The following is a 14,000-nucleotide window of genomic DNA, read 5'->3' as shown; positions in this document are numbered from 1 at the left end:
CACTTTCATATTTTGCAATGATGTCTTTCTTGAATTCTATAGTGTTTCTCACCCTCTTTACCAAAGGGCTGGCACTAGAAGGTTTCTTTGGGCCTATGGTGGCTTATTTAGCAGTTAAAAGCACTAGAAAGAATGGAATAATACAATGAGTGGGATCATACTCACTGGCTGATAAACAATGGCACACTGGTTGTAAATGGTGTGTTGGACTGTGAGGACACGTCGGGACAAATGACTAATACAGAGTTCAATGACGATCACCGAGCCAATATTTTGACGAAAGTAAGTTACTTATTCCAAATATTACGAAATCCAACGATGACGTAATCCGAGGGTCCACTGTATTTAAAAATCCACACACTAAACCCATATAGGTCATACAGGAAATTTGTTCTAGAATAAGTAGTATTAAGGCAATTTGCAGTTACAGGCTGCCATGGCTACCCAACCTCCACCCCTGCCAGAGGGTTGGCATCACTGACAGGGTCATCTTATGAAAGATTTATGTGAGGCAATTTTCCTCTGACAACCTAATGACAATACTCTAAGATCAAGAGTCATCAAACCCATGTTGGGTTTCATGACTCTTGCTCTAAAGACTTGAGGTTAAAAATACAACCAAAGTAACTGAAGATCAAAACACAGTAACAAAACAGTGAACAAATTTCTCCAGATATAAAATCATTAAAGACATACTGTAGATGGAAGGAATAAAATTTTAAAGTTACAGAGGACTAAGATGAATAGGTTAGTCTGTGCTGTTTTCAATAAAAAAGTGACATATGAAGGTATTTATAAAATTAACAGGATACACTAACCGAGAATAGAAGACCATAGAGTCAGTTGCTGGGGGAATTGCTTGTTGAATGACATGTTGAGTCCGCACATTACTTTGCTTCTTTGCATCACATGCCAGTTCCATCACATGATGGGTATAGCCTATGCAACTTTCTAAATGAATGCCAAGCAAAGTTGTGTGACGGAAGAGATCAAATGCTTCAGAATGACCCACACTCTCGGCAACAAGAGCCTGAAAATTAATAATGATCATGAAAACAATGTAAAGTGATATTTGCCAACATGTGTATTGCTAATGTTAAATTTATGATTTAGCACTAAACCTAGAGGAGCCATAAAGAACCAGGGCAATGAAAGGGCATCAGGCTTAAACCAAGGAAGGAGAGTGCAACTCCAAGTCTTTGTATCAAGAACACTATACAAGCATTAACACATGCCCTTAGAAGGGTCTCTTGTGTAACCAATATAAAATTCTCTTGTTGTTCAGTGTGGCTGTTAAGTGTGTTATCACTAATTACAGAACACAGATGGTAGCCATAAAAGCAAAAAAAATACAGCAAGTCCCAACTAAAGAATGAGTTGTCTGTAATTCATAAACTATTTTTCAAAATGAAACAATACAAATAATTGCTATAAATTTTTGTATATCTTTGCTCAGAACTGCAGTTTAAGGGTGGAATATTCGACTATTCGCGTGCTCTCCAAAATAATCGAAAAATTATGGAAATTTAGTTATTCATACAGAAAAATAGCTTAACTCTTTGGCAACACAATGGTACAAGAATCAATGTCCTACGACGTTTCTACAAGAAATTATAGTCATTTATATCAGGTAAGGTGACGGCGATATGGGTAGCGCATCTGCTCACGGCCCATATATTTTTTGGAATTTTTTCCTTGTTTTGTATTGCTTTTTCTTGCATTATTCTTTCTAGTATAATAACTGACTATTTGGCATCATAAAACAGTAGGCGGAGCTTATCCGTAGACTTGGAGCCAACCAGGCACCATATGGGAATGCTCGGCTCCAGTTTACGCTTATATCAGCTTATATATCAACTCTACGGCTTATTTATCTATCAGAATTGATCTAGTATGATATAATAAACACTATAAGGATAACAAAAAGATTAGGTGATGAAAGATTGAATATCAGATTGGAGGGAGAGAGTATGGAGGAGGTGAACGTATTCAGATATTTGGGAGTGGACGTGTCAGCGGATGGGTCTATGAAAGATGAGGTGAATCATAGAATTGATGAGGGAAAAAGAGTGAGTGGTGCACTTAGGAGTCTGTGGAGACAGAGAACTTTGTCCTTGGAGGCAAAGAGGGGAATGTATGAGAGTATAGTTTTACCAACGCTCTTATATGGGTGTGAAGCATGGGTGATGAATGTTGCAGCGAGGAGAAGGCTGGAGGCAGTGGAGATGTCATGTCTGAGGGCAATGTGTGGTGTGAATATAATGCAGAGAATTCGTAGTTTGGAAGTTAGGAGGAGGTGCGGGATTACCAAAACTGTTGTCCAGAGGGCTGAGGAAGGGTTGTTGAGGTGGTTCGGACATGTAGAGAGAATGGAGCGAAACAGAATAACTTCAAGAGTGTATCAGTCTGTAGTGGAAGGAAGGCGGGGTAGGGGTCGGCCTAGGAAGGGTTGGAGGGAGGGGGTAAAGGAGGTTTTGTGTGCGAGGGGCTTGGACTTCCAGCAGGCATGCGTGAGCGTGTTTGATAGGAGTGAATGGAGACAAATGGTTTTTAATACTTGACGTGCTGTTGGAGTGTGAGCAAAGTAACATTTATGAAGGGATTCAGGGAAACCGGCAGGCCGGACTTGAGTCCTGGAGATGGGAAGTACAGTGCCTGCACTCTGAAGGAGGGGTGTTAATGTTGCAGTTTAAAAACTGTAGTGTAAAGCACCCTTCTGGCAAGACAGTGATGGAGTGAATGATGGTGAAAGTTTTTCTTTTTCGGGCCACCCTGCCTTGGTGGGAATCGGCCAGTGTGATAATAAAAATAATAAAAAATATAAATAACATACAAACATGTTATATACTCTAGACTGAATAAAATAGGCCATAATATGGCGAGAATTCACCAGTAATATTCGATATAAAATTGTTACCCCTCGACTTCTTGTTGTATGACTTGGTCTTCAATGATAGAAAACTGTGTTGAAGAGGATAACTGTACTAGAACACCAGTTTACTAAGAAATACACCCAAACAAACGCGATTTTTTTTTTTTTCGAGACGGCGGATCGTCCGGCGCTCCAGGCCAATATCTCGGAACTTATTCATTTATGCCGACATTTTACGATGTTATTACTTAATTAAATGGAATAATATTCACAGAAATTGTAGAATAATGATTTCTCTATTTTCTAATGAAATAACTTAGGAAATATTCCAAATACTTTGGGAGTTATGTGGGAGTAAAGGGCAGATTTTTTTGCAACATTCCAAGTACTAACAAACTTTATTTTTTTGTGAAATAAAGATAAGACATTTAGAGGATATAAGAATATTAGAAATTCGTATTAGCATTGTTCTCTCGGCACCAAGTGTCCAAACAACCTTACGTTGTCCCATATAGAAATGATTCGGGGGCAAATGGCATCTTCAGTAAATCAGTCATTTTTCAGTTGTTGTTTGAGGTATATTTTTGATAAATATTTTCAGGAAAGAGTGAAAACACTTTGTTTTGTGCACCAAAACTGGAGGAAATCTAACGGTAAACAACGGAGCAGATGTTCATACGAATAGCTCACCCTTAATTTAATTTGGGCCTTAGTATGGTAGGTTGAGGATCCCTTGTACATCATTCCAAAGAAACAATAGGTATACCCAGTTTCAATACAGCACTGTCCTGAATAAATAAGCAAGCTTAAAGCATCCAAAAGTTAAGGAGCATCCATAATGTAAATATATGAGACTTCACACAATTTCAGCTTTTGTATGTATGTGTTATTACACTGTTTTTCACACATAAATATAAATGATAATTACCTATATCTTATTAATCTTTTACCAACTGTATTAGAGTTTGCAGGGAATGAAAGTAGGCTGGAACTGTCTCTTAACTTTAGACAGACTGACCAAGTGATTTACTGAAACAGCTTTGTAATATTTGTGATGGATCACTTATATGGACTCTGCTTCCATTTTGTCTCCCCATTGCACTCAAATTTCAGCATCAGTCTGAGGGTAGGGGGAATAGTGGAGTTTGGGAGGGATAGAGGGGTACTTCAGTGTGTGGTGGAAATTGTAGTGACGTGGGACTTGGGAGAATGGTTGAAGATGGGGAAGTGGTGGAGGATGGGCAAATGGTGGAGGATGGGCAAATGGTAGAGGATGGGCAAATGGTGGAGGATGGGCAAATGGTGGAGGATGGGCAAGTGGAGGAAGATGGGAGAGTGGGTGGGTGGATGGGAAAATAGATGGGGATGAGGTTAAAGGGATGAAGGTGGTGGGGTGGAAGTGAGGTTGTGGGTTAGGGTTACAGATTGGATTGAAAAGGTATATGGCATTTAGGGGGTTAATGTGGAGGTTGTTGGTGTGGAGGAAGGGGCTTGAAAGGGTTGCTGCCACTTACACTGTGAATTTCCAGAGTGGCAATGTGTTCTCATGCTTCCTCTGAGATTGGGGAGGAAGTGGAAGGGTTAATTAAGGCTCAGAAATATTTTAAGCAAAACTACTTTTTTAAATTTATTCACTGGGATGTAGCATTCAGCACATTACTGGCATACCATTAAAATATATATAGAATATACTAATCTAAAATATAAATACTGCTGTACCAAAATTATGAAAACTAGTGTTGCAAATCATTATTTCTTACCTGACCGACCCAGCAAGTAATGAAGGAAGGATCCAAAGCTTGTGCTTGTGAAAATGCTTCATGAGCCAGGTGAGATTCATTGTGAGTCAAGTAAAATGCCCCAAGGTGAGTCCACGTGACAGCACTTGGCTGGCACTCGCAGGCTTTGATTAAAGCATGCTGAGCTAAAGCATACTCACCCAATACTGTGGAATGGTGGAGATATTTTAAAAAACATATTTAGTATCAGTGGTTCCACTATTTCTTTAAATATCAGGTCATATTGATAAAAGATCATTGGGTGACAATACTTAGAAAACATCACTAATACTCATTAAACAGCTTTCATATTTTCAGTAAGAATGCCATAAATTACTGCTGGTCAATTTATAAATGAACATCTGCAAGTGTTCTAAGCATTGGCCATTTTCCACTGAGGCAGGGTGACCTGCAAAAGAAGAGACAGTCATCATCACTCACTCCATCACTGTCTTGCCAGAGACATGCTGATAATAGTTAAAAAACTGCAACATATCTCCACACCTCCTTCAGAGTGCAGGCACTGCTCTTCCCATCTCCAGGACTAAAGTCCAGCTAACCAGTTTCCTTGAATCCTTTCATGAATGTTACTTTTCTCACACTCCAGCAGAACATCAAGTTATAAAAACCCTTTGCCTCCACTCGCTCCTATCTAACATGCTCACACATGCTTGTGGGAATTCTAAGCCCCCTGCACACAAAACCACCTTTACCCCCTCGATCCAACTTTTCCTAGGATGACTCCTACTTCGCCTTCCTTCTGCTAGATTTATTTATTAATTTATTTATTTTTTTTTTTTATTATCACACTGGCCGATTCCCACCAAGGCAGGGTGGCCTGAAAAAGAAAAACTTTCACCATCATTCACTCCATCACTGTCTTGCCAGAAGGGTGCTTTACACTACAGTTTTTAAACTGCAACATTAACACCCCTCCTTCAGAGTGCAGGCACTGTACTTCCCATCTCCAGGACTCAAGTCCGGCCTGCCGGTTTCCCTGAACCCCTTCATAAATGTTACTTTGCTCACACTCCAACAGCACGTCAAGTATTAAAAACCATTTGTCTCCATTCACTCCTATCAAACACGCTCACGCATGCCTGCTGGAAGTCCAAGCCCCTTGCACACAAAACCTCCTTTACCCCCTCCCTCCAACCTTTTCTAGGCCGACCCCTACCCCGCCTTCCTTCCACTACAGACTGATACACTCTTGAAGTTATTCTGTTTCGCTCCATTCTCTCCACATGTCCGAACCACCTCAACAACCCTTCCTCAGCCCTCTGGACAACAGTTTTGGCAATCCCGCACCTCCTCCTAACTTCCAAACTACGAATTCTCTGCATTATATTTACACCACACATTGCTCTCAGACATGACATCTCCATTGCCTCCAGCCTTCTCCTCGCTGCAACATTCATCACCCATGCTTCACACCCATATAAGAGCGTTGGTAAAACTATACTCTCATACATTGCCCTCTTTGCCTCCAAGGACAAAGTTCTTTGTCTCCACAGACTCCTAAGTGCACCACTCACCCTTTTCCCCTCATCAATTCTATGATTCACCTCATCTTTCATAGACCCATCCGCTGACACGTCCACTCCCAAATATCTGAATACATTCACCTCCTCCATACTCTCTCCCTCCAATCTGATATCCAATCTTTCATCACCTAATCTTTTTGTTATCCTCATAACCTTACTCTTTCCTGTATTCACTTTCAATTTTCTTCTTTTGCACACCCTACCAAATTCATCCACCAATCTCTGCAACTTCTCTTCAGAATCTCCCAAGAGCACAGTGTCATCAGCAAAGAGCAACTGTGACAACTCCCACTTTATGTGTGATTCTTTATCTTTTAACTCCACGCCTCTTGCCAAGACCCTCGCATTTACTTCTCTTACAACCCCATCTATAAATATATTAAACAACCACGGTGACATCACACATCCTTGTCTAAGGCCTACTTTTACTGGGAAATAATTTCCCTCTTTCCTACATACTCTAACTTGAGCCTCACTATCCTCGTAAAAACTCTTCACTGCTTTCAGTAACCTACCTCCTACACCATACACCTGCAACATCCGCCACATTGCCCCCCTATCCACCCTGTCATACGCCTTTTCCAAATCCATAAATGCCACAATGACCTCTTTAGCCTTATCTATATACTGTTCACTTATATGTTTCACTGTAAACACCTGGTCCACACACCCCCTACCTTTCCTAAAGCCTCCTTGTTCATCTGCTATCCTATTCTCCGTCTTACTCTTAATTCTTTCAATAATAACTCTACCATACACTTTGCCAGGTATACTCAACAGAGTTATCCCCCTATAATTTTTGCACTCTCTTTTATCCCCTTTGCCTTTATACAAAGGAACTATACATGCTCTCTGCCAATCCCTAGGTACCTTACCCTCTTCCATACATTTATTAAATAATTGCACAAACCACTCCAAAACTATATCCCCACCTGTTTTTAACATTTCTATCTTTATCCCATCAATCCCGGCTGCCTTACCCCCTTTCATTTTACCTACTGCCTCACGAACTTCCCCCCCACTCACAACTGGCTCTTCCTCACTCCTACAAGATGTTGTTCCTACTTGCCCTATACACGAAATCACAGCTTCCCTATCTTCATCAACATTTAACAATTCCTCAAAATATTCCCTCCATCTTCCCAATACCTCTAACTCTCCATTTAATAACTCTCCTCTCCTATTTTTAACTGACAAATCCATTTGTTCTCTAGGCTTTCTTAACTTGTTAATCTCACTCCAAAACTTTTTCTTATTTTCAACAAAATTTGTTGATAACATCTCACCCACTCTCTCATTTGCTCTCTTTTAACATTGCTTCACCACTCTCTTAACCTCTCTCTTTTTCTCCATATACTCTTCCCTCCTTGCATCACTTCTACTTTGTAAAAACTTCTCATATGCTAACTTTTTCTCCCTTACTACTCTCTTGACATCATCATTCCACCAATCGCTCCTCTTCCCTCCCGCACCTACTTTCCTGTAACCACAAACTTCTGCTGAACACACTAACACTACATTTTTAAACCTACCCCATACCTCTTCGACCCCATTACCTATGCTCTCATTAGCCCATCTATCCTCCAATAGCTGTTTATATCTTACCCTAACTGCCTCCTCTTTTAGTTTATAAACCTTCACCTCTCTCTTCCCTGATGCTTCTATTCTCCTTGTATCCCATCTACCTTTTACTCTCAGTTGTAGCTACAACTGGAAAGTGATCTGATATATCTGTGGCCCCTCTATAAACATGTACATCCTGAAGTCTACTCAACAGTCTTTTATCTACCAATACATAATCCAACAAACTACTGTCATTTTGCCCTACATCATATCTTGTATACTTATTTATCCTCTTTTTCTTAAAATATGTATTACCTATAACTAAACCCCTTTCTATACAAAGTTCAATCAAAGGGCTCCCATTATCATTTACACCTGGCACCCCAAACTTACCTACCACACCCTCTCTAAAAGTTTCTCCTACTTTAGCATTCAGGTCCCCTACCACAATTACTCTCTCACTTGGTTCAAAGGCTCCTATACATTCACTTAACATCTCCCAAAATCTCTCTCTCTCCTCTGCATTCCTCTCTTCTTCAGGTGAATACACGCTTATTATGACCCACTTCTCGCATCCAACCTTTACTTTAATCCACATAATTCTTGAATTTACACATTTATATATGCTGTAAGTCACTATCTTGTTGCATTCTCTCTAAATGTCTGAGCCACCTCAACAAACCCTCCTCAGTCCTCTGAATAATACTTTTGGTAACCTGGCACCTCCTGCTAATCTCCAAGCTACTATTCAAACCGCACAATGCCCTCGGACATGACATCTCCACTGCCTCCAGCCTTCTTGTTGCAATATTCACCACCCAAACCATACCCCCAGCTGGGATTGAACCCGCGGTCATAGTCTCTCAAAACTCCAGCCCGTCGCGTTTTGAGACTATGACCGCGGGTTCAATCCCAGCCGGGGGTATGGTTTGTTTGCAATCGTGTCTTTACGATTTCTTGAGTCATGTTCACCACCCAATTTAATACCAATGCACTTATAACTATAAATCCATTTTTTTTTTCTTTAACATGTCGGCCATCTCCCACTGAGGCAGGGTGACCCAAAAAAAGAAACACAATTTCACCATCTTTCACATATAATCACTGTCTTTGCAGAGGTACTCACATATGATAGTTTAGAAGTCACTCCAAAGAGCCAATATCCCAAACCCCTCCTTAGCCCTTTCAGGGTCCCCAGGCCCTCTCCCAGACTTGTTCTTAGAGTCGGCCAAATTTTAAAAAAAATAATTTTTTCTTACGAAAAGATAGAGAATCTTTTCCCGATCATAATGACACCAAAAGTATGAAATTTGATGGAAAACTTACGGAATTATGTTCTCGCGAAGTTAGCGGTCTCAACGATGTTTAACCCTTTGAGGGTTTTCGTCGTACTAGTACGCCTTACGCATAGGGGTTTTTGACGTACTAGTACTCATAAATTCTAGCGGCCTCAAATCTAGTGGGAGAAAGCTGGTAGGCCTTCATATGAAAGAATGGGTCTATGTGGTCAGTGTGCACAGTCTAAAAAAAATCCTGCAGCACACAGTGCAAAATGAGAAAAAAAAAACTTTGACCATTTTTTTTTAATAAATCAGCGACTTTGCAGTGTATTTTCGTATGGTATTTATTGTTGTATTCTAGTTTTCTTGGTCTCATTTTATAGAATGGAAGACATATTACTGAAATTGAGATGATTTTGACTGGTTTTACAATGAAAGGTGCCTTGAAATTGAGCTCAAAGTAGCAGAAATGTTCGATTTTTACCAAACTTCAAAAGTAAACAAATCGTGCCAAGTGTGCAATACACGTCAACTGGTGAGTCTAATATTCTTTCACAAGTGCACCAATAATATTTATACCATTTTTTACACTAATGCAATAGTCTGCATAATAGTAAATCTTATATTTTTTGTGAGAATAAAAATTCAAAGTGGAAAGCAAAAGAATATATGAGGGGCCTTGAGACGTGACTAATCACTAGAGGAAATGTCATTTTAGTGCCAGGAATGTCTTTCTTGTTTATTCTGGACCCTATTCGGAAATTGGCATCTTTTGAAATATGTGTGAAATTGGCAAAATTGCTAAATTCTGACCACTGTACTGGATAGTTGAATTTATAAATGGGTGGTTTCTTGCACCCATTCGATAGAAAAAATGGAGTTCTAGCGAAATATTCATGTTTTTTGTCGACTAGTACAGTGAAATTGGCCGAAAATGGGGCTCAAAGTGGGCAAAATCGCCGATGCGTAAACATCGCCGAGACCGCTAACTTTGCGACAGCATAATTCCGTAAGTTTTCTATCAAATTTCAAACTTTTGGTGTCGTTATGATCGGGAAAAGATTCTCTATCTTTTCATAAGAGAAAATAATTTTTTTTTTTAAATTTGGCCGACCCTGAGAACGAGTTTCGGAGAGGGCCTGTCGACCCTCAAAGGGTTAAGTATTGGCGATTTTGCCTAATATGAGCCCTATTTTCGGCCAATTCCAGTGCACTAGTCGACAAAAATCATAACTATTTCGCTAGAACTCCATTTTTTTCTATCGACTGAGTACAAGAAACCACCCATTTGCCAATTTCAACTTCCAATACAGTGGTCAGAATTTAGCAATTTTGCCAATTTCACACAAATTTCAAAAGATGCCAATTTCCAAATAGGGTCCAGAATAAACAAGAAAGACATTCTTGGCACTAAAATAACATTTCTCTGTTCATTAGTCAAGTCCCCACACCCCTCTTACAGTCTTTTGCTTTCCACTTTGAATTTTTATTCTCACAAAAAAAAATAGAAGATTTACTGTTATGCAGACTACTGCATTAGTGTAGAAATGGTATAAATAATATCGGCACACTTGTGAAAGAATATTCGACTCACCGGTTGACGTGTATTGGACGCTTAGCATGATTTGTTTATTTTTGAACTTTGGTAAAAATCAAACATTTCCGCTACTTTGAGCTCAATTTCAAGGTACTTTTCATTGTAAAACCAGTCAAAATCATCTCAATTTCTGTAATATGACTTCCATTCTATAAAATGAGACAAGGAAAACTAGAATACAACAATAAATGCCATACGAAAATACAGTGCAAAGTCGCTTCTTTAATCCAAAAACACAGTCAAAGTTTTTTTTTTTCTCATCACGCACTGTGTGCTGCAGGATTTTTTTTATGCTGCACACACTGACCACATAGACCCATTCTGTCATATGTAGGCCTACCAGCTGTCTCTCACTAGATTTGAGGGCGCTAGAATTTAGGCGTACTAACGTATAACAAAAACCCTGGTGCGTAAGCTGTACTAGTACGTCCAAAACCCTGAAAGGGTTAAAAGTGTGCAGGCATTGTACTTCCCATCTCCAGGACTCAAGACCAGCTAATCAGTTTCCCTGAATCCCTTCACAAAATATTACCCTGCACACACTCCAACAGCTAATCAAGTACTAAAATCCATTTATCTCCATTCACTTTTACCTAACATGCTCACACATGCCTGCTTCATGTCCAAGCCCCTTGCACACAAAACCTCTTTTACCCCCCCCCTTCCATCCTAATAATATGTTCAAATGTACTGCTCAAATATGACCTATATCAGAATAGCCCAAAGTGCCTAGGCACGATAGTGGCCATCTTTGTGTATTAAAATCTTATAACACGTAAACCACACATAGTAAACTTTACAAGGAAATAAATATTTGTGTTTGTATATGTATCCTTTCCTATCCTAGGACAACCCCTACCCTTCCTCCCCTCCAATACAGATTTACACACTCTCCAAGTCATTGTATATTGTTCCATCCTCTCTAAAAATAATAAAATCTTTATTTACTACAAATACATGTACAAGGTATACAGGCCAAGCTGATATCAACAACGTATTACTATATAGAACGCCCCTTGCTATGCTGAGCATTTCGGGCAAATTAGGTCAGTGTCCAGGATGCAACCCACACCAGTCGACTAATATCCAGGTACCCATTTTACTGATGGGTGAACATAGACAGCTGGTGTAAAGAAACATGCCCAATGTTTCTACCCTGGCTGGGAATCAAACCCAGACCCTCGCCGTGTGAAGCGAAACGACCAAACCACCTCAACCCCTCTTCAGCCCTCTGAACAGTACTTTTAATAACTCCACACCTCCTCCTAATTTCCACACTATGAATTCTTTGCATAATATTTACACCACACATTGCCTTTAGATACATCTCCACTGCCTGCAGCCTCCTCCTTGCTGCAGCATTTACAAACCTTTTCCTGTACAGCTTACTAAAAATAATTTTTTTTTTTTTAACAAGTTGGCCATCTCCCACCAAAGCAGGGTGACCCAAAAAGAAAGAAAATCCCCAAAAAGAAAATACTTTCATCAAAATTTAACTCTTTCACCTCACTCACACAATCACTGTTTTTGCAGAGGTGCTCAGAACACAACAGCTTAGAAGCATATACGTATGAAGATACACAACACATCCCTCCAAACTGCCAATATTCCGAACCCCTCCTTTAGAGTGCAGGCATAGTACTTCCCATTTCCAGGACTCAAGTCCAGCTATATAAAAATAACAGGTGTCCCTGAATCCCTTCACTAAATATTACTCTGTTCACACTCCAACAGATCGTCAGGTCCCAAATACCATTTGTCTCCATTCACTCCTATCAAACACGCTCACGCACGCCTGCTGGAAGTCCAAGCCCCTCGCCCACAAATCCTCCCTTACCCCTTCCTTCCAACCTTTTTGAGGATGACCCCTACCCCGCCTTCCTTCCCCAATAGATTTAAATGCTCTCCATGTCATTCTACTTTGATCCATTCTCTCAAATGACCAAACCACCTAAACAACCCCTCTTCAGCCCTCTGACTAATACTTTTATTAGCTCCTCACCTTCTCCTGATTTCCACACTACGAATTTTCTGCATAATATTTGCACCACACACTGCCCTTAGACAGGACATCTCCACTGCCTCCAACCGCCTCCTCGCTGCTGCATTCACAACCCAAACTTCACACCCATATAAGAGTGTTGGTGCTACTATACTTTCATACATTCCCTTCTTTGCCTCCATAGATAACATTTTTTGTCTCCACATATACCTCAATGCACCACCCACCTTTTTTCCCTCATCAATTCTATGATTAACCTCATCCTTCACAAATCCATCATGGTATCTGAAAACATTCACTTCTTCCATACTCCTCCTCCCCAATTTGATATCCAATTTTTCTTTATCTAAATCATTTGATACCCTCATCACCTTACTCTTTTCTATGTTCACTTTCAACTTTCTACCTTTACACACACTCCCAAACTCGTCCACTAACCTTAGCAATTTTTCTTTAGAATCTCCCATAAGCACAGTATCATCAGCAAAAAGCAACTGTGTTAATTCCCATTTTGTATTTGATTCCCCATAATTTAATCCCACCCCTCTCCCAAACACTCTAGCATTTACTTCTTTTACAACCCAATCTATAAATACATTAAACAACCATGGTGACATTACACATCCCTGTCTAAGACCTACTTTTACCGGGAAGTAGTCTCCCTCTCTTCTACACACCCTAACCTGAGCCTCACTATCATCATAAAAACTTTACAGCATTTAGTAACTTACCACCTATTCCATAAACTTGCAACATCTGCCACATTGCTCCTCTATCCACTCTATCATATACCTTTTCTAAATCCATAAATGCAATAAAAAATTCCCTACCTTTATCTAAATACTGTTCACATATATGCTTCAATGTAAACACTTGATCTACACATCCCCTAACCACTCTGAAACCTCCTTGCTCATCCGCAATCCTACATTCTGTCTTGCCTCTAATTCTTTCAATTATAACCCTACTGCACATTTTTCCTGGTATACTCAGTAAACTTATTCCTCTATAATTTTTACAATCTCTTTTGTCCCCCTTCCCTTTATATAAAGGAACTATACATGCTTTCTGTCAATCCCTAGGTACTTTCCCCTCTTTCATACATTTATTAAACAAAAATACCAACCACTCCAACACTATATCCCCCCCCTGCTTTTAACATTTCTGTCATGATCCCGTCAGTTCCAGCTGCTTTACCCCCTTTCATTCTACGTAATGCCTCATGCACCTCCCCTACACTCACATCCTGCTCTTCTTCACTCCTAAAAGATGGTATACCTCCCTGGCCAGTGCATGAAATTACCGCCTCCCTCCCTTTCTTCGTCGACATTTAAAAGTTCCTCAAAATATTCTCGCCATCTATC

At 39.9% G+C, this 14,000-nt stretch overlaps 1 protein-coding gene across 1 annotated transcript in view; it reads right to left on the bottom strand.

Moving 5' to 3' along the window:
* The window catches only part of LOC128691606 (superkiller complex protein 3), a 288,629-nt gene that overhangs the window by 107,175 nt on the left and 167,454 nt on the right, over window positions 1–14,000 (bottom strand). Inside the window, exons 16-17 of the mRNA XM_070088954.1 lie at window positions 4,633–4,817; window positions 819–1,030 (exon numbers count right to left, since the gene is read on the bottom strand). Of these exons, the coding sequence (XP_069945055.1) occupies window positions 819–1,030; window positions 4,633–4,817 (397 nt within the window). The remainder of the gene's footprint in view (window positions 1–818; window positions 1,031–4,632; window positions 4,818–14,000) is intronic.

This window comes from Cherax quadricarinatus, chromosome 26, assembly GCF_038502225.1.
Source record: "Cherax quadricarinatus isolate ZL_2023a chromosome 26, ASM3850222v1, whole genome shotgun sequence".
Taxonomy (NCBI): domain Eukaryota; kingdom Metazoa; phylum Arthropoda; class Malacostraca; order Decapoda; family Parastacidae; genus Cherax; species Cherax quadricarinatus.
The sequence above is the reverse complement of the archived record's forward strand: the minus strand, read 5'-3'. Positions and strand labels throughout refer to the sequence as shown.